Source organism: Plasmodium vivax, chromosome 14 (assembly GCF_000002415.2).
Source record: "Plasmodium vivax chromosome 14, whole genome shotgun sequence".
Classification (NCBI taxonomy): domain Eukaryota; phylum Apicomplexa; class Aconoidasida; order Haemosporida; family Plasmodiidae; genus Plasmodium; species Plasmodium vivax.
The window spans coordinates 944,850-964,276 of NC_009919.1; the positions used below are offsets into that span (position 1 = coordinate 944,850).

The window sequence follows — 19,427 nt, forward strand, 5'->3', positions numbered from 1 at the left end:
TTATAATTAAACCCATTATGAAATAAAAAAGTTTTAATGTTTTTCAAAAAATTTTAAAGAGTAAAAAAATTGGGCGCAAAAGGCACGACCGGAAAGTAGTGAAGCGGTCGAACAGTATAACAAAGTGACCAATGCTGCTAACGCGACCAACCGGCTTGCACCTCAGCGCATCAAACGGCGCATCCCAGGGCGCCCTAAACGGAACCCTTCAAAGCGTATAACAACGTGTATATATCTGAAAAGAAGTTGCCGTTTTTTAAAAAGGCAGTGCCCATGATGGACAACAGAAGCTCCATACTTTTCAGTAAAAACGGATTCATTTCACGTCTTACCAATTTGAAGGTGCCATAAATTGACGCGGTCTTCGACTTGATCATATTCATCTCTTCGTAAAAATAACTGTTGTAGTATAGGGCTATTCTTTTTTGAAAAAAAATGAATATGTTGATTAGAAGAATAATTATTTTGTTGAACAGGTTGCTCCAGCAAATGACCAAGTTGGAATCAAAAAGGTCCACGTTTCTGTAGGACCGTAGGAGGTGCGAATAATCGTCTAGGCTCTTCTTAATATTTGTGATGTACCCCATTCGTAGGAATATTAGAAAGGTTGCCATGTAGGAGGTGAGCACCGTTTTTCTGCATGACGACTGGCAGGAGGTTCTAAGAGGTTTTTCCGCTTTACCACCCAAAGTATGGCACTCCGCACAAAAGGCACTCTTACGGGATAATCTTTCCAGTACCTTCTCCCATAAGGCACCATTTTTCAACAGGTGTAAATCGAGTCCATCCAAAATGGTTTCACCCTTCGAAAGAACCGGGGCTGCATTTTCAATGTTTACATTTCTCACGAAGGCGTCCTTTTTTTGGCCACCCAACACGTCGATGAAGTGGTAAAAGTTGGTAATTTCCCCTCTGGGATTTCCCCCCACGAAAATCGCACTGATGTTAAACAGGTAATAAAATACAAACAGCTGGTTCAGTAACACATTGTTAATATACAAATTGTACTTTTCCTGGTCAAATAATTTAACAGGGTTGTAATAGAGGCTATCCCTAATGCAGCTCTTCGTCTGGCATATGCAAAAGGTTAATATGTGTAGGGCCACATGTGGGTGCCACTTGGAAAGGTAGTAAATGAAGAACTCAACACAGATTATGTCTTTCATAGTTCTATACACATTTAGCACGTTCTTCCTCATCATGTGCAACACCGCAATTTTGGCCTGGTACCTTATCAGTTCGTTTTCATCATTTAACATAAATATCAGGCAAGAGTAAAGTGCCACAAAGAAGGCGGTAAACAAGTTATGCCCTCTGAGATGCTTCAGTGGATTTTTGACATACACAACGTCGAATGTAATATTTTGGTTCCTCACTTTGTTTTTCACTACTTGCGTTATCCACTGGTTTATATCGGTCCAATACCATTCTTTGTATTTTCTGTACGCGCTTGTGCGCCCATCGAGGGGTTTGCCCTCTTCGTTTGGCAGCCCATAATTGGGGCTGTTCACTTGGGGGGTACCTTCCGGGGGATAACTGTTCTTCGAAAAGTGTGTCACATGGGATATTTCCTTTTCGTCATTTTTTTCTGCTCCCCTTTTGCCGCTCCACTTTGGAGAATCCTCCCCGGTGGGGTAGCCGAGCGAAGAATGCGTCTCCCCCTTGGGCACCGCGACATCTCTCCCAGGGTCGTCACCTCCACCTGCGCTGACACCTTTCATGTTTGCTTCCTCCCCCTCCAGACGATCGTAGTCATATGGAACAATTCCGTAGTTCATGAAGGCCTTCACAAAATATTTCGTATACGTCACCGAATTTTTGTTGCACAGACGGGAGAGCAAATTTAGAAAAAGGAGGAAGTAAAAGTAGGCAAAGTTGAAAAGATATTCCTTCACGTTGCAGTTGAGAGATGAAGCAATAATGCTCTCCTTCTCTCTGTCTATAAAGCTGTAAATCGCTTCGATAAATCTGTTGCCAGGTTCGCAGCGCTCCTTCTGATTCTGACTCTTCTGCCCTTCTGCCTTCTTCTGCGCCATGGCAAAATATTTCACGCATATAAGGTAGCTATACGAAATGACGTACTTGTCCAGGTAGTTCTGCTTAACGTGCTCCGTGTAATACTCCCGCATACGCTCGAACAGGAACAAATTTTCAAAGGATATAAATTTTACAATTGTCAGCAGGATGCTGAAGCAGTACTTCTTAATTTTTATGTTGTCCTTATGGGTGCGGATTATTTGGAAGAGTAAAAGGTACAGGTAGATGTACGTCCTTTCGTCTGCCCAGTGGTCCACCGGTTCTTCCGCCAACTCGCCCGTTTGACCGCCACTCCGTTTAGCCCCATCTAACCACTCCCCGCCCAGGGGAGTGCGCACCCCCTTTTTGTCACATTCAGAGAAAAACTTAAAAGAGCTATAATTTGAAAATTCGCTGAGCTGCTTCTCCCTTATTTGAAACTCCTTCTTGTGCCTCTTTTTTGTGTGCAGATACCAGTTGTAGAGGAACGACTCTATGAGCCTCTCGTTCTTACTCGATGCGTACATGTCCAGAAGAGCAACAAAATTTTCAACTCGCTTGGTTATCTTCATCAACAGTTCATTCAACAGAACGGATATGAACATGTCATCCTGATGTAGCGTCAATCGTCTAAACAGCAAAGACACAACATTTTGGTCCAACGAAATGGATATCTTACTATACAGGATGTTTAATATTTGCAAAATTAGCAAAACCTCTGCATACCTTTCGCTTCTCACAAATAGGAATAAAAACTGGAAGAACATTTTTCTGAACTTTTTTTTATTTTCCTCCACTAACGTTTTGGACTCCTTCCTCCTCACAAATTCTATGAAGAGAAGCAGATAGCAGTTTTTCCTATTCCCTCCCATGGCGTTTATGACAATTTTGTTCAAAAAGTTAAAAATCAGGTTTTGTTTCTTCAGCTTTAGGTATATGTGCAAATATACGTTGACGATTATTCTGCAAATGAGCACTTGGACGAAGTAGTTGCCGTAGGTGAATAACCTTTTCAGGTGTTTCACAAATAGGAAGTATATGTTCATGTTGCTTATTTGGGTTTGATTTTCCCCACTTGGATCGTTAGGGGGGTGATTACCCGTGGGAGGCTCTTCCCATTGTGCGTTCTCCCCCTTTTCTTGCAGATCGCTCGGGTTGTCACTTTCTTCTACAGTTTTCCCCCCTGTATCCGTCGCAGATGCACTGTGTGGCGAAAACTGGTGAGCGCTATGCGCAGCCCGCAAATCGCCCTTCACATTGCTGAGTAAGAAATAATCGTCATTGTTAAAAATGATAATATTTGAGAGAAATATCAAAATGGGGATAAATTGGGCATAAAAATTGGAATAGTCAAAAAAGGGTTTACATTCATTTTTGCTACAATAATGTGCATTTAAAAATTTGCCCTTTTTTATAAACACATTTAAAAATATCTTTAGCAAGTTGATCGAATTGAGTAAGTCAAAAAAAGTCAAATTGATGTTTTTAAATATTCTCCTTTTGCTGCCTGTACAGAAATAATACATGTTGGAGGACACATGGTAGGAGTAATTCAGCTTGGCCAACAGGCGTTTGGTTAAAATGTTGTACAGGGATGTGCTCGAACTTTTCAAGCAAAAAAATTTACTCTTGTAGTAAATTAAAGCTATTTTGTAAATATCGCTGATGTACTCATAAAGCGTTTTATTATCAATAATGGTGTATATATGTTTTATAATATTCACGCAGATGACCTTCTTATATTTATTATTTCCGTTAAGCAAATAGTTGATTATAATTTTTATCACAAAATTGTATATGATGTACTGCTCCTTTGCTTTGTACGACTTGGCCAATGAGCTCAGCGCTAGGCACATGTTGCTTGACTTCCTCAGAAAATTTGAGTTAATTCGTTGGTCATCCCAAATGAGCATGTTCAATTTGTCATTTAGCAAGAAGTTATGATTCGCTTGGGGAGCTGCCACACACTTGGCTTCACCGCTTCCCCTTTGGGTGTCATTCTGAACTGCGGAATGCTCATGCGGCTCCCACTTGGAGGAACTAAAATTGCCTTTTAAAAAATGTGCAGATAAAATTTCACTTACGTCTACTTGGTTGTCCTCCTTCGCGGTCAGCATTTTGTTCAGTCGGCTGATAATTCCCGTTAGGAACTCAAAATTGGGTTCTGTATCCTCTGCGTTTTCGTTCGAGATGGGTTCGTTAGAAGCGATGTGGCCACGCCCCTCGGGAGCTTTGCCCACTTTGTTGCCATCTTCCTCCGTACATTTCGATTCCCCCCCCTCGTTTTTAAAAATGAGCAAAATGATGTACACGTAGAACAACGGAATGGTCTGCATACTATTGGCACTCCTCATGACTATAATTCTGCAGACGTCCAGCAGGCAATCCGACAGATACTGCTGGCATGCTATATGCTTGGAGTGCAGCAGCAGACACAGAAGGTTCTGAATGATCAGGTGAATTTCTGTGCTGTGAAAAAAGCACAAAGGAGTGTTTTTCTTTCCACTGATATAATTTGCATCCTTGGTAGTTTCACTGTTCAAATTGTAATTTTTTAGCACAGAGTGGTGGTCTCTCCCCCTTCCGGCACCCCCCTCAGATGTGGTAATATTAAATTTGAAGGAGAAGTCAACGATGGAGGTGAACAAAATGCTTATGTACTTGATAGACAACCAAATGATAATAGACGTTGCCTCCTTCTCACTTTGGTCCTCAAAAATCAGGTGCCCTCTGCAGTCGAAAAAGAAGCTCTTCGACTCATTCAAAAATAGGAAGTTCAAATAATTGATAAAATAGTGCAGCACGTTGCAGATGTAGACCTTTAACAATATTAGGTGGAAGCCATCCAACGATTCAACCGCCTCGCCCGACACACGCAACAGATTATATTGCTCTACATCCAAATAGGTGCTCGAATTGCACAAGCTAATTTGGCAGAAGTGCTTCCTGAACGATGCCCCCTCTATGTCTTTGCTGAAATTCATGTTGTCCGTAAGGTACAAAATAAACTCGTTTATGTAGTAGGCCAATTTATACATTTCGCAGTTTTCCACATCCTCGTGTTTGGTTAATTTTGCGATATTTTCTCTCCTAAGTTTGCTAATAAAGCTTTCGAAGATGTACAATGGGATGTTCAGCGTCGCGCAGAGCTCGCCATTATCGCTTCTATCACTTCTATCGCCGCCCTCACCGAATAGGTAGTTTACGTAATTTATTAAGTATCTGTTCTCCCCCCTTATATTCCCAATATCGCTGCCTTCAATGAGACAACTGAAAAAGTCACTTGGGGGGGCACCATCCCTATTCGAGTTCCGGCGCATATTACTCACCCGTTCGTACACCTCATGGTTATCACTGCTTGTGGCGGTGAGAAGGTGGGTGGCCATCCCGTCTTCCCGCTTTCTCACATCCCTACAATGATTTAACGAAATGAAGCAGAGTCTTAGTAAGAAGGCGTAAAACGAATGGTCCACCTGCCTGTGCGATTTTACCAAAGGAAGGAATGCATTATTTAAGCAGGCAAAGCTTTCTCTTTTTAGCAACATTATATTGACAGTTTTGAAAAAGATCTCCTTCGATATTAGGTAAAATTCCTTCCAGGTCGTTTTGGCATTGAATAGGAAAAAAAAAAAATTCAGATTTTCTAAATGCGCGCAATAATCCACTACCGTGTTTAGTATGTCCGAGCAGTACACAGTTGCCTCGATGCCCATGTCTTTATTAGTGTTCTTAAAAAGAACAAAAAGGATATTCATGAGGTAGTAATTGTACAGGAAGATCCCCTTCCTCTGGTCTACGTATTTTTCGTCAGCGGAATGAAATATGCAGGTTGAGTAAGCGTTCTTTGGGGAGTCGCACGCTGGGGCTTCTCGCAGTACGTCCACGCTTCCATACAAAAAGGAAACAACTTTTTGGACCTCAAATGGGTGTTCGTCCATGTGGGTAGCACCTATGTGGGTACCCCCCTCGAGGAGTGCTCCCCCCGCTTGGGAATTTCCCTCCATTTGGAGAACACCCTCCCCATGCGTTTTTTTCGCCTTCCCCGCCTCGACATTGCAGCCCCTCCGCTTGTCCATCTCGACCATCCTCTGGTAATAAATAAAAAACTTCTCGAAGAAGAGCAAAATGTACTTCCTGTAGGCATCCCGACTCGTCCTCGAAATGTTCGTTATGGAGGTGATTAAAAAGGTGCGGAACAGATACAAATCACAAAGGTTCAAATATTTATTTTCGCAAATGAAGGACAAAATGGACAGCACAAATTCGTCATTCGAGAAGTAAAAAAAGTTATTCAAAATTTTCACATTCAGCAAAACATCCTTCCTCAGCTGATAGAAGTAGTCACTTTTGTAATTTACCGCTTCGATGGACTCGTACTTTCGCAAAGTGCATAATGTGTACAGCTCTAGGAAGGCGATATTTTCTAAGGAGTGGAAATTGTAAATCGAAAATTTTTTTTCCATCGTCTTCCCCGTCATATTTGGGGCATTCTTCTCCAATGCGTTTGCTCCCACTTTCACAGTTTTGTAATTCAGGAAGATGTTATCCTCCAATTCGTCCACAACACAGTTGTACACTATTTCGTCTGCTTCTTCTCTCTCCAACAGCTGCTTCATTAAAAATAAAAAGTAAAGTCTGCTTGTCCTTTCCTTGGAGCTCGTCCCCCAGTTTACGCTATTCACACTAATAAGATTGTCTACGTTGCTTCTTCCAAGTTTGGCTCGATCTGCTTGGACGCACCTTCCTTCGGGCTCCTCCTCGAGGGACACGTCAAAGTATGCTCGCAAGTCAGCATACTCCTTATTCAAAACGAAGGAAACGTAATTACTATCATGTTTGTAAAACAGCTCGATAAATTTCTTTATGTAAAAAGTCTTCATGCAAAAGTTGTCGGTTATTAAAATGTTCTTTAAAAAAATGTAGTAGAGCAAATGCTTATCCTTCGCTTGCACAAATATGTGTTTAATGCATTGCTTTATAAGCTCGTACAAACTGAACATGAAAAAGTCATCATTTTGGAAGAAGCAGTAAAAAAGATATTCCAACACGTTTTTTTCACACATGGACTCTTTAAAATATGTTAACAACAAAGATAAACACATATATTTCTTTTTTTTTTCCTGATTAAAAATTATATACGTTAAATGATCACATACGTCTTTTTTTATAAATGTATTTTTCTTGCTATTCAGCAAAAATTCGTAAATGCCAACGCAACTTTTCCATATAATTTTTATGTTATACCATGAGTACTTTTTTAGGATTACTAGTAAGCTTTTCATAATTGCGCTGTACAAATGGGACATGAAATTGGCTCTATTTTTTTGGGATTTACTTTCAAATTGCATTCTTAAACTGCTTATCTTGACACATTTGTCCATTTTAACAAGTTCGTCTATCTCTACGGGTGAAATGTTGGCCTGTTCGTTTGGTACCCCTTCAGGGGTGCTCTCTTCGCTTATCATTTCGGCACCCCCAGGAACTTCTCTCCCTTCTCCATCGCACGGCAAATCTGCATCACATAGAGGAGGGGCATCCTTACAATCAATGCAACTGTATTTTTTGCTCAGTTTAACCCTTTGTGGAGGCTTAGCGGGGGTGGCGCCCTCTTCGCAAATTTTATCTTCACTCTGATCGGCTAAGTGCAACAAATTGGAAGAGTCCAATGTTGTGATGTGCCCATTAGAGCTGTCATAATTTGGCCAAGGGACTTTTTCCTCCGGAGAATTTCTCTTCATTGCGTTATGCCCTACCCATTCATCGGCACAATTGTGGGGTAACCCATCGGTCTGAAAACACACTTCGGATGCTTCACCCTTTGGTAAGGCTGCTCCTTTGATATCTTCAAAAACGTACTGCAATTTTTCATTTTTTTGTAACCAGTAACTTATGCTGTCTATGCAGAGGAAGATGAAAAACGGGTTTTTACTCCCCTCACATAGTAAATTTTTTATTTTAAAAAATAGTATAAAATATTCCAAGTTGTCACTAATGTTCACACGCTTTACATTTTTATATTTTATAATTAATATGCTTCTATATTTACACAATAGTAAAAATGGGTTTTCTCTTTTCTTCTCCTTAATAACGTTCTCACACTGTTGCAGCACTTGTTGTATCTTTTTTATGCCGCACAGGTACTTGCGCAGCAGGGGGACGCTTGCGCGGTTTGCCCTGTCGCGGTTTACACTGTCGCGGTTTACACTGTCGCGGTTTACATCGCTGTGGTTTACGTCGCTGTAAATTCCCGCCTCTACCTCCACACCCACCTCTTCCCCCTCAGCTGCGTCAAATTCTTCATCCCCGTCCGAGTCGCTGGGGGCACCGCCGTGCTGACTGCCCCGCTCGGACTGAACTCCAACTGCCGGGATGGGGGAGAGCCGTGCCTTCTCGGCCAAAAGGAGGCACACGCCCGCTCGGTAAGCTTCTATGACATTTTTCACCTGCTGGTAAATCAAGCACACATGTGTGCATATGTCTTTGTCAAAAGGGAACTGCAACAGAATTTTTTTTAAATTTTTCGCAATAAGCAAAAATGCGTTAAGCATGTGACTTTTAATTTCGAGTGTTGCATTCCCATTGTAAGTAATAAGAAAATTGGCAAAAATGTTTAAATAATTTTGGTTTTTTTTTAAAAAATTTATTTTCAATTTGTTGTTGATGTATCTCAAAATACTCGTGTAAAATAACCCAATGTGCTGCTCCCGAAATGTGCCATAATTATTTATGAAATATTCGATTATCAACGTTTTGCAATTCATGCAATCCTGTTGCTCATCCTCATTTTTTAAAAAGAGATTTTTCAAAAAATGATAAATTAATTTATCCTTCCACTTATTGTTCGCAAAAATATACAAATTAAGAACTTTCACGGGCGTTTTATTAATTTTCACATTTTTCAAGTATACAATGAGGTACATGAAATACTCACCGATGGATAAATTGATTTCATTGCAAAACTCAAAATTCTTGTAATTCTCAAAAAATTCTGTTACATGCGTTTTCACCCCTGTTACGGGCGATTTCCCACCTGTTACGGGCGATTTCCCACCTGTTACGGGCGATTTCCCACCTGTTACATGCGATTTCACATCTGTTACATACATGTGGCATTTTTTCCAATGGAAGATTACTTTTCCCTTGTTCAAAATGTTTGAATTGGTCAGGCTCGCCGTAACACACTTGTGAATGTGCAGCAGTTTTTTCTCAATTTCTTGTATTTCCGTTTTTTTTACCTTTTCGAAAAAGCGTAAGCCCGTCATTTTTTTCGTTTATACTAAAAAAAAATCGCTAGTTTATTTGGCACATCAGGAGCTTCCCCCTTTTGACTTAAGTCTATTCTCCGCTAAGCCCACTACAGAAACTTTTTTTTTTTTATTTCTGCCTTCCCCTGCCACAAGCTTCTCGGCTATTTGTTTTCCCCCCTTTTATGCGATTATCCTGGGATAGATTTCCCGCAGATGTATGCTGAAGAAGTACTCCCCACGTAAGTACATACACGGGCATGCAAACCTGCTGTTCGTATGTGGCGCTTTCCCGATCTGCATACAAATTGGTACCCCCTGAGGTGAAACCTTCTTCGGATTGAAGTCCGCCGATGTGGCGTTGTGGCGGATTCAGCCGATGCGGTGTTGTCAGCCGCGCAATCTGCTGAACGGCTCGCCAAAGAATGCTCACAGGATGCTTTACATCAATTCGACCACATAAAAAGGGTCACATGTATGCATAGCAACACAATTTTGTACATCCACTTTTACACGTAGATTTATTTGTACTTTACGTTTACGCGCAGATGCGAATGGCTGTAAGCATCTGTGCGGCAGCATTTTATTTATTTTTTGCGAACCCTTCCCACTGGAGGGAGCCCGTTCCGCATGTATGTATTTTACGAATATATATATATATACATATATCCTTATATCGCCATCGCGAGTGCTCCATATGCGCGTATAAAACACTGCTTACATTTTTTTAAGCGTTGTAAGCGTTGCGTTGGCTGGAGGGCACCTCCCCCATACGCGTACGTACGTATGTACATATATGCACGTTCTGTGGAATTGCGTTTGTGCTTAACAACGGAGGTGCTGCGACGGAACCTATTTTGCGGCACTTGGGGGAATTTATTTGGCCTCCATTTTTGGAACCTATTTTTAGTCGCCACCTTTCCGCCATTGTTTTTGCCATTTTTGCCTCCCCCTTTAGGAACCTGCTACTAGATGAGGTTTTGCATAGATGAAGAATTCTCACATTATATACTCTGCAGAAATAAGACCCCCCCCCTTTTTTTTTTACTTTTTTCCAAATCATTCTGACGTAAATGTTTCAAACAAAAGGGGCCAGGGCTCCTTTCCTGTTACCGTTATATAAGGGTTCGTCACATCTATAGAAAAAAGGGAAAAAATAGAGAGCCATACATGCCTAATGGGTTTCCATCTTGCATATCTGTGAATCGTATACATACATTATCATAAAAAGGGACGTATATTTTAGTACACACGTACATACATACTTGCGCACATTTTTTTTTCTCCCTTTTCATCCCCCTAGTTTACGAAAGCAACAACATTTTTCTGTGTCAAGGCAATGTCATAACGGGGCCAAATATCCTTCACCTCATTTTTACCTACACGATCATAATCATTACGGTTTTCCCAATCTACATAATTGTGTAAGTGCTTCCTTGCAGTTTCGGCTGCACATTCGCACAGGGTAGTGAGAGGCCCGCGTTCACCTTTTAGTAGGGAACACACCTGTGTGAAGCGAAATGGTGGGATCGGTCTTGAGGAGAAGAATAAAACAAAGAAGCAGGCGTGCTTGCTTATGAGTGCTTCCTTATGAGTGCTTCCTTATGAGTGCTTCCTTATGAGTGCTCCTTATGAGTGCTCCTTATGAGTGCTCCTTATGAGTGCTCCTTATGTGTGCTTCCTTATGAATGCTTGCATATATGAGCACACGAAAAAGTACTGCCATAAAGCGGAGAAGCGAAAACGACCTGCAGCTACTCCCCCGGTCTCCCTTTTAACAACTTACAACAGCTCCAAAATGCGTACATTCATTTTCATATGTAATTTTTCCCCACCCGAATTGCAGCTATTCCCACGTAGAGACCTTCCTACTGTTAAGCCTTGCGATACTTTCAATTACGGCCTTCTTCATTTTAGTTTTATTTTTCCTAACGACGACGGCATTCTGCGACCCTGGAATGTGAGAAGGAGAACGAGTCCCCTGGAAAGTTAAATTTTTGCATGAAATGAACATACAGTAACGCTTCTTTATTTTTCCCCCCCGCTGCAGAATTCCAAAAAAGAGTTATGTCGATTTAGCTTTACCCAAGGGAAGAAGTACGCAGAGTGTAGTTCGCTCAGAGAAAATTCTGCTCATGCAAGAGTGCCCTCATCCCTTTGTGGATTTACCTATAGATGGTTTGTTTTTCCTATCCTTCCGCATAAACTCATTCGCCTCCCATTTTTTGCCCCCCTTTCCGCTTAGCTCCCTTCACAACTGTGAAGTTAAATGGCACTATTATAAAGAGCTACTGGTGTGGTAGGTTTTCCCCCCCATTGTTCGTTCGATTGTCATCCTCTTGTCTTCCGCTTTCTTTCCGCTTGTCTTTCCGCACCTCCGCCCATCGTTTCCCCCCTTTTTCTACCCCCCCTGCAGTGCACTGTAACCATTTTAAAGAGCCAAGGAGCAAGCACTGCTACATGTGCAACAACTGCGTCACCAAGTTTGATCACCACTGCGTATGGTAATAAGCGAAGAAGAAAGTGGTGTCCCAAATGTTCATACGTGTTGCATTGGAGGCTGTTCGCGGCTTCCGCGGTGTACGGGCGCGTCGTGTTACCCTTAACATTTCGTTATTTTGTCTCACTGTTATGCACTTCTCTTCATTTTTCTCCTTTTTTCTTCACCTTTTCGATTTCCCCCTCAGGTTGGGGAACTGCGTTGGGGCGCGAAACTACAGGAGATTTATTTTTTTCATTTTGAATTTGTCAATCCTTTCAACAATAATTTGTTTTACCTTCATTGGAATTTTTATTGTAATGAACAGGCGTGTGCGGATGTGCACGCACAGGTGACCATCCTGCGGTAGAGCAGTAACTATGTAGCCACTCATTCCCACACCCATTTAATCATTTCCCCCTCCTTTGCAGTGCCTCTGCATGAAGGAATACCAAAACATAACCTTGGGGTCTATTTTTTACATAACCTTTGAATATCCGCATATGTAAATTAAAGCAGAATAAAATGCGTCGAGCGAGCAACAAAAAAAAAAAAAAAATAAATAAAAAAAAGAAAAAAAAAAGCATAGTGAGGAATAACTCCATTGAGTGATTAACCATTCTTCTGCTTCTAGCCCCCCAACCCCCTCCACGGTGAACACATTTTTTCCCCTTTTTTCCCTTTTTTTGCCCCTTTCCCCTGCAGCGCGCTGTACATCATTTACACCATCCCGTCCTCCCTGCTGCTAATTAATTTATTTTTTTACCATTTAAAGATGATACTCTCCAATAGAACGACGTATGAGGACATTCAGGGTTTATACGAGGAGGACAACCCCTTCGATGAGGGTAAACGACGCGTGCGGAGAGATCCCTGCACAGGTCTACGCGCATGTGTAGATATGCCTCTGGGCCGTAACCCCCCACTGACACATACACATACACGCACACCTCATTTCGCTCTTAATTATGCCCCCCAGGGAAATTCCTAAACTTGAAAAAGTTTCTCCTCACGCCCGTTGGCAAGAAGTAAGCATTTTTAAAAATTGGCAGATTGGCCCATTTGGCCAAACTGACCAACCTGACAAAACCGGCGAGGCCCCTCCTATTTGCGACAAATGGAACGCATGGAAATTCACCATTATTCTTTTCTCACGCGCTCTCTTCCCTCCATTAATTTTAACTTTTCAGGCAAGTGGAATGGACAGAAATTGTAAAAATAACGACGGTGTAAATGTGTAACTGTCTCGAGGGGCGAAAAAATGGTTCTTTTTTTTTTTTTTTTTTTTCGTTCCTCTATATGATTTTTTTTTAGTTTTTTTTGTTTATGCTGCTAACTCTTTGTGGCCTTTTGAATTATATTTTTATCCACCTGCTGTGAATGTAAAGCACACAAGGGAGTTGTTGCAAAAAAAAGAAAGGAGTATTTTTGCTGCCTTCTTAATCGCAACAGTTTATAAATGCGTTCAATTTTACGAAAGCAATTAAACGAAACTTGAGTTACATTTAACAAATAAATGTTAATTTTAAAGTGAACAATTTTTAAAAACTAAAACAATGTAATTATGGCGAAAGGGTGGCGAACAGGGTGACAAAAAAGGTGGCGAACAGAGTGACAAAAAGGATGGCAAAAAGAAAAACAACAAATGACAGACAGTGCCATACGCACTTCGCGTACAGACATGTGCGCCCTTTTAAAAACTATATTAAAGAAATGTTAAAGCCAAAAGGGGGAAAAAAAAAAAGGCTCCATAAACATGCTTCAGAAAAACCTGCACGGGTTAAATGAAAAGATCCCACTCTGATGTCCTACGGCAAAACAAAAGAGTGCGAAAAAAGGACAAAATAAAATTTTGCCTGACCTACAAGATCAATTAAAAAGAAGGAACATGTTTAATAATTAAAGGCGATTTAAATGGGTGTTAAAAATGTGAAGACAAATATGAGATGCATCGAGTGGATAATTTGGCCCTGAAAATTGCTGTCAAAAAATGATACTGAAGTGAACTTTTCCGCGCTGCTAAAATTTGGTGCAAGCGTATTTTCCTCTAAAATTAGAAAGAAGCCTTTTTTAAATCTGAAGGGTGATCCCCCTCGCGTCATTCGGAAATATTTTTTATAAAAAATAACGTCAAATCGATGTAGCTCTTCTTCCGTTTGTCAATTTTTTTTTTGTTTTTTTCCTTCCGCTTCACGGACGTTGGGTCGTAAACCTTGATTGCTTTTTCTTCCTTCATAAGTTTTTCCCACATGAGGCAGTTGCTGTGCAGTCTCTTTAGGCAGAAATTCCTGAGGGGGCGAAGCGGGCGCGCCCAAGGGGCGACATGTACACATACTCATGAGCATACGTGCATACACGTGAACACCCATAACGGTAAGGACGGACGAGTCCCCCCACCGGAGAAACGGCTCCCTCTCTCTCTCTCTCTCTCTCTCTATCTCTCTCCCCCTCTCCCTCTCCCTCAATTGCAATTACTTCACAAATTTGATGTCATCGATGTAGGTCAGCTCCTCGAACAGAGGCATGACGACAAACTTCAGAAACGTAATTTGCGATTGGCAGACTTCATTGTGCTTGGTTCTATCACATAAAGGGGATAGGGGCATTTTATTTTTTAATTCTTCATCTCCCTGGGAGTAGAACTCACACAACACTCGCTGGCACCACTTGTAGTGTTCGTTCCACTTGACCGATCCATGCGAGATGTCTGCGCTTTTTATAATCATTTTTATTAGCACCAACAAATCGTCATTATTCTTTACGTAATCGAAATCTTCATTTTCTCGCCTTATGCGAAATTTGGAAATTATTTCAAAGTGATACTTCATGTCGGTGCTCAAAATGAGCTCGATGATGTAGGACCGTATCAGTCGGAAATCCTGAGAAGGGTGAAAGGGAAAATGTACGCAGGCATGTCGCTCCACACACCTACACGAACGTACGGATGTAACCTGCGCGTTCGTGCGAACAGTCCCTCCTAAGTTACTCATCTGAGCTGTTCACTTCTTCAAAGGCAAAACAAGTTTCCCCCTCCCCCCTCGACTTTACCTTTTCCGAGAAAGATTTCAAAAGGTTGCACTGGTTTAGCTGCAGAATCTTGAATGTTATAGACGCGTGGTAATTTTCCAACACACTAATGTCATTATAAATAATGCTCAAGGGGTGGAGGCTATTCACGAAGAATAAGTTGTTGTAGCCGGGATGGCCCACGTCATGACAGATGCCCGAGATGAACATCACCAGCTTTATCTTGTACTCCATGTGGTCGTATATTCCCAGCTTTTTGCTTAAGCAGAAAAATTTCTGCGTCACCTGGGAAGTTGCCAAGGGGAAATAAAATGAATTAAAAAATGAACCAAGTGGAGTGTAGCACGGTGTCTATGAGAGGGGCGGGTGAAGCTTTAAGCGCTTTTTAATTTTTCGCTAATTTGCACGTGGGCATTTTCGCATTGTTTTGCGCCTTTTCTCATCTTCTCTTTTTCGCTGCCGCGCCTTTTTCGCGCGCTGGCACCCACCATGGTCGCGTGAATGGTGTTGTGGTAGGGCACGTTGTTGTACTGCTTCTCCACGAATGACAAAAAGTTTATGATCGAGTTCATCGGAATGTCGTGCTCGATGGTGAACATCAAAGAGAGGTTGATGTCGAAAAAGGGGTACTTGGAATTTTCAAAATAATTCAAACAGTTGAAGTCCCACTCGGAAAGAGACTTGTTATCAATCAGCTGAATCATATTGGTGACATGCGGGATGTCTATTTCTTTTAGAAACTTTTTTATCTCCTTCTTGTCTATATCTACTTTGTCCACGCATATAAAATCGTTGGTGGAAAAGGACTTGTTCAGTTTGAAGTCCACCCCTTCATCCTGGTCCCCGAAGAAGTTGCTCTTGCTTTTGCTCACGTATGCCTCTATGAACTTTTTGTTCTGAGGGGGGGGGGAAGCGAGAGACGGTGCGGACAGGCGTGGGCATGCGTGAGCATCAGTGAATAGAAGCGAACATGCGTAGATTCGCCAACGAACGGGTGATGCGGGGAGCACATGTTGAAAGCGTGAAGGGAGTTTCACTATCGTATCACTCAAAAGGGGAGGGACAATTATGCGCTTATATAGCCACATTCACGTGGACACACTTCTACGCACATTCACGTGGACACACTTCTACGCACATTCACGTGGACCCTTTTCTACGCACACCCCCTACCTCGAACTTATCGAAAACGTCGTAGTCCACGTTGTACAAGTTATCCGTTTTGGTCAAAGTAGACAAGCACTGCTCCAGGATATTTGTGCAGTACGAGGTCTTGCTATGCACATTGAAATTTATGTCCGTTTCATTTTCCAACTCTAGGATGACTTTCGTGCACTGAAGGGGGGGAAAAAAAATGTGTAAATAGAAAAAGTAAAAATATTATTTCGCCTTTCCCTCTGTACTACAATCGTTCGGATGAAGGCACCAACATATGCGGCACACTGGCGAAGCTTTGCACCGCTAATCAAACCAGCAATGCACCACTTGTAGACAAAGCCGCTCCATTTCAAGAAACCAATCAGCAAGAGGGAAAACCGGATTGACAGCACTTCTTTTTGCATAAACGGAGAGTGAAGCGTTACACGCGCCTTTTACACGCGCTTTTTACACACGCTTGCTACGCGCAGCGGGTTACCTCCTTTATCATCAGGACCAAATCCTCAATCGCCGTGGAAATTTTTTTATTATTCCTGCTGTTGTTCTTGTTCATGGCCGACTCCACCTTGTCCAGTTTGTAGCCGGTTATCTGCACATTTAGGGGCGTCAAAAGGGGGACCGCACAGGTGTAAATGAACAGAGCGGGAGGAACACTCACCGATTGATGAGCAAATATGCACGTGCACGCCTCCTGCGGGAAGGTTCCCGCCTCCACGAGAAGCGAACAAACGAGCAAATGCGAAAAAATCATGGCACATGTATCGACGCAATATAACCATTGCAAAACTGCTGCACATTTTTGAGCAAATTAGGAGGTGATAAAAATGCGTTTTCGCAGCGCCCTCCTGACGCAGCTCGAATGTGCCTCTCCCCTCATTTTACCAATAAGTTGTAGAACACGTAACGGATTTGCAGCTCCGACGTGTAGCAGCCGATGTACAGAAACAAGCACAGCGTTGTGTACGCGATGACGCGGAAGACCCTAAAAGAAGTGGACACAAAATGATGGAGGGGGAAAATGCTGACTACTTGAAGTGAAAATAGGATCGTCGTGCAAATGGTGAACCGGTTTTGCCGTTCATCTGCTTCCAAAATGGTGGCCTGCTATGGCCAACTCGATCATTTCGCTTCTTTAGTATTACACAAAGACGGACGGCACGAATTCAGGGTTCCTCGCTCCGACCAATATTATGCTTGTGGAATTTAGGACGATGAATAGCAGGTGCATGAACCAGTTGTATTTCGTCCTGCGGGGGGTAAAAATGAAAAAAAAATAGAATAAAATATAATAAAGTAAAATTTGGCACATCCAATCAATTCACACATATCAATCGCCCATCGCGTCGATTTTCCGCGCCGCCTCGCACGCCATGCGGCAAATTCGTGGAAACCTGGAGGGGAAAAATACATCCATGATGACCAGCGGGAGCAAGCCATAAATGTAGGTCAGGGCATATATCGTTTCAACGGCAGAAGATAAGGAAGGTATCACTTTCGATGTGAGGTTATCATTTAAAGTTAGACTGGTTGCAATGTTCCATAAGCCCCATATTCCGACCATAATGCCGAAGAGGACGTAAGATATTACCTCTGCGTATTTGCTCAATTCGGTTAAGCCAACAATTATAAAGAATAGCAAAATGATGGTATTTAAAATCATCAGCAAATGAAATAGCATGACAATATAACTGTCCTTCTCCCACGCACTTGATTTGAAGGACCATGAAAAGAGCAGCCATATGAAAAAGCACAAAATTAACATGATCATTCCAATTATGATCATCCGTGAGGAAATCCAATTATTTAAATTTAGCACATATAACGTTTCTATAGTTTCGTCTTTAAATTTCAGAGGTATCTGTGTCATCAGCTCATTATCATTAGACTGGTTTAGGTAATTATCGGTGAAGTTACTTTTAAAAGGACTCAATCCATTTTTACTATTCGAAGTGCAAAACTCCTTTTTTATGGTCATATTTCTTTTCCATATTTCGCAAAAGAAATTTTCAAAGGCGTTCCTCATATTTTTATTTGCCCCTAAATTATTTCTGTCATTTTTCACTTTTATATTTCCACTGGATAGTTTAATATGTCCACAGGATTTGCTCGAAGAGTAGAAAAAAGCATTCGAATGGGAAGAGGCGTTCTTGTTTCTGTTCACACCAGCATAGTTCTTAAGTATGCTAATCCGTTTGGTACTATTGTCATAGGTACTTTCTCTCTTAATTCCATACATCATGAAAGTTTTATTGTCTCGATTTTTCCCCATTTTTACATTCGCCAAATGGTCATCTTCCACATTTTTTAGCAAACTTACAGACCTCATCGCGTTGGAAAAGAAGTTACCCTTTTTCTCTTTCCCTACATTGTCATTTATATTTTTTTCTTTCAATTTTTTATCCTTCACATTACTCAGTAATTTTCCATATTCATTAGCTCCACTTTTTTTTTTTTTTTTACAAGATGTGCTTCCAAAATTGTCCTCTACCATTTTGGTGTCATCTTCTTCTTTAGCACTTAGGATCTTCACTTCCACATTTGAGAAGTCCGAATTACTATCAGTGTTTAAGTTGCTGGTGGACCAGTGGATTGAGCTGTTTTCATTGCTCATATCATTTTGGTTGTTGTTTTCCGTTCCCTTATCCGTGTAGGCATTTATCGAGTTGTTCGTTTCGGACACCACGTCCACGTCGCTTAGGCTGTTGCCCTGTCTGTCCGTGGCCTTCTTTTCTATGGACGATTCTTTTAACTCCATGTCACCGGGGGAGTTGGGCCTGCCAAAATTGTGGAGGCCATCCAAGTGGTCCAGATTTTTCAAGTTGCTGTTTTTCTTCCTTATTCTTCCCCTGGAAAGGCTCTCATTTGGGCTTAGGTCTTTCAGTACGCTCTTTTTTTCCCTCACGCTGTCCACAAGCTCCGCGTCCACTTCGTTATTGCCGCCCCTCGTAGATGTTAGCACATTTGTAAAAAAGCTCTTCCTAGTAACTATTACTTTGTTCTTGCTCACGTTGGGGGAGCCATTTTTCTTTTCATCCGCGGAAATGTCATTTGTAAACTCATTTTTGTTATCCTCCTCACTCTTGCCGTTATCACGCGGGGGGATATTTTTACCCTCTTCTTCAGACTTGTCTGGATTTTCCATTTCAGTCACTTCATTATTCTAGGCTATACTCGCATAGCGTAGTCTTCGTTTCTGATTATATGCACGCACATTACGTGTATGCATATGTGCAAGTGAGCGTGTGTGTGTACGTTTTGATGAAGTGCACACGTAACATGGGGTTTTTTTCCCCTTCAGAAGGGTGTAGCTTTGTATAGTTTCGTAGCGGGGCCTCCCAATCGGGTTACTACTATGAGCGCGAGAGGGCTACTCCTTCGGGTGAAAATTGCGCTATCTTTGAAGAAGGGGGTAACAAACTTTGAATGATCTTTTTACCCTTGTGCAATTCGCACAATTTCATTTTTGTGTCTTCTTCGTCTTTCTTCCTTCTTTCTTTATTTGT

General features: G+C 41.7%; 3 protein-coding genes across 3 annotated transcripts, besides 10 other annotated features; 1 reads left to right on the forward strand and 2 right to left on the reverse strand.

Annotated features, from left to right (window-relative positions):
* Positions 1-194: 194 nt before the first annotated feature.
* Positions 195-9,278, reverse strand: PVX_122875 (hypothetical protein, conserved; the record flags this gene model as incomplete). The annotated part of the gene is made up of 1 exon (XM_001617088.1): positions 195-9,278. The coding sequence occupies one exon, from the start codon at positions 9,276-9,278 to the stop codon at positions 195-197; it is 9,084 nt and encodes a 3,027-aa protein (XP_001617138.1).
* Positions 2,018-2,051: a microsatellite.
* Positions 3,531-3,584: a microsatellite.
* Positions 7,488-7,519: a microsatellite.
* Positions 8,058-8,127: a microsatellite.
* A 104-nt stretch (positions 9,279-9,382) lies between the features above and the next one.
* Positions 9,383-9,405: a microsatellite.
* Positions 9,406-9,480: 75 nt separating this feature from the next.
* On the forward strand, positions 9,481-12,972 carry PVX_122880 (DHHC zinc finger domain containing protein; the record flags this gene model as incomplete). The annotated part of the gene is made up of 11 exons (XM_001617089.1): positions 9,481-9,502; positions 10,564-10,684; positions 11,107-11,220; positions 11,311-11,357; positions 11,506-11,559; positions 11,677-11,764; positions 11,948-12,056; positions 12,171-12,244; positions 12,445-12,587; positions 12,719-12,767; positions 12,930-12,972. The coding sequence occupies 11 exons, from the start codon at positions 9,481-9,483 to the stop codon at positions 12,970-12,972; spliced, it is 864 nt and encodes a 287-aa protein (XP_001617139.1).
* Positions 11,984-12,041: a microsatellite.
* Positions 12,232-12,263: a microsatellite.
* Positions 12,973-13,754: 782 nt separating the features above from the next.
* Positions 13,755-13,788: a microsatellite.
* Positions 13,789-13,837: 49 nt separating this feature from the next.
* Positions 13,838-19,066, reverse strand: PVX_122885 (3',5'-cyclic-nucleotide phosphodiesterase, putative; the record flags this gene model as incomplete). The annotated part of the gene is made up of 9 exons (XM_001617090.1): positions 13,838-14,027; positions 14,215-14,618; positions 14,788-15,051; positions 15,255-15,662; positions 15,940-16,101; positions 16,403-16,513; positions 16,807-16,906; positions 17,067-17,171; positions 17,316-19,066. 9 exons carry the CDS (start codon positions 19,064-19,066, stop codon positions 13,838-13,840), a joined length of 3,495 nt encoding a protein of 1,164 aa, XP_001617140.1.
* Positions 14,166-14,192: a microsatellite.
* Positions 15,487-15,509: a microsatellite.
* Positions 19,067-19,427: the final 361 nt, after the last annotated feature.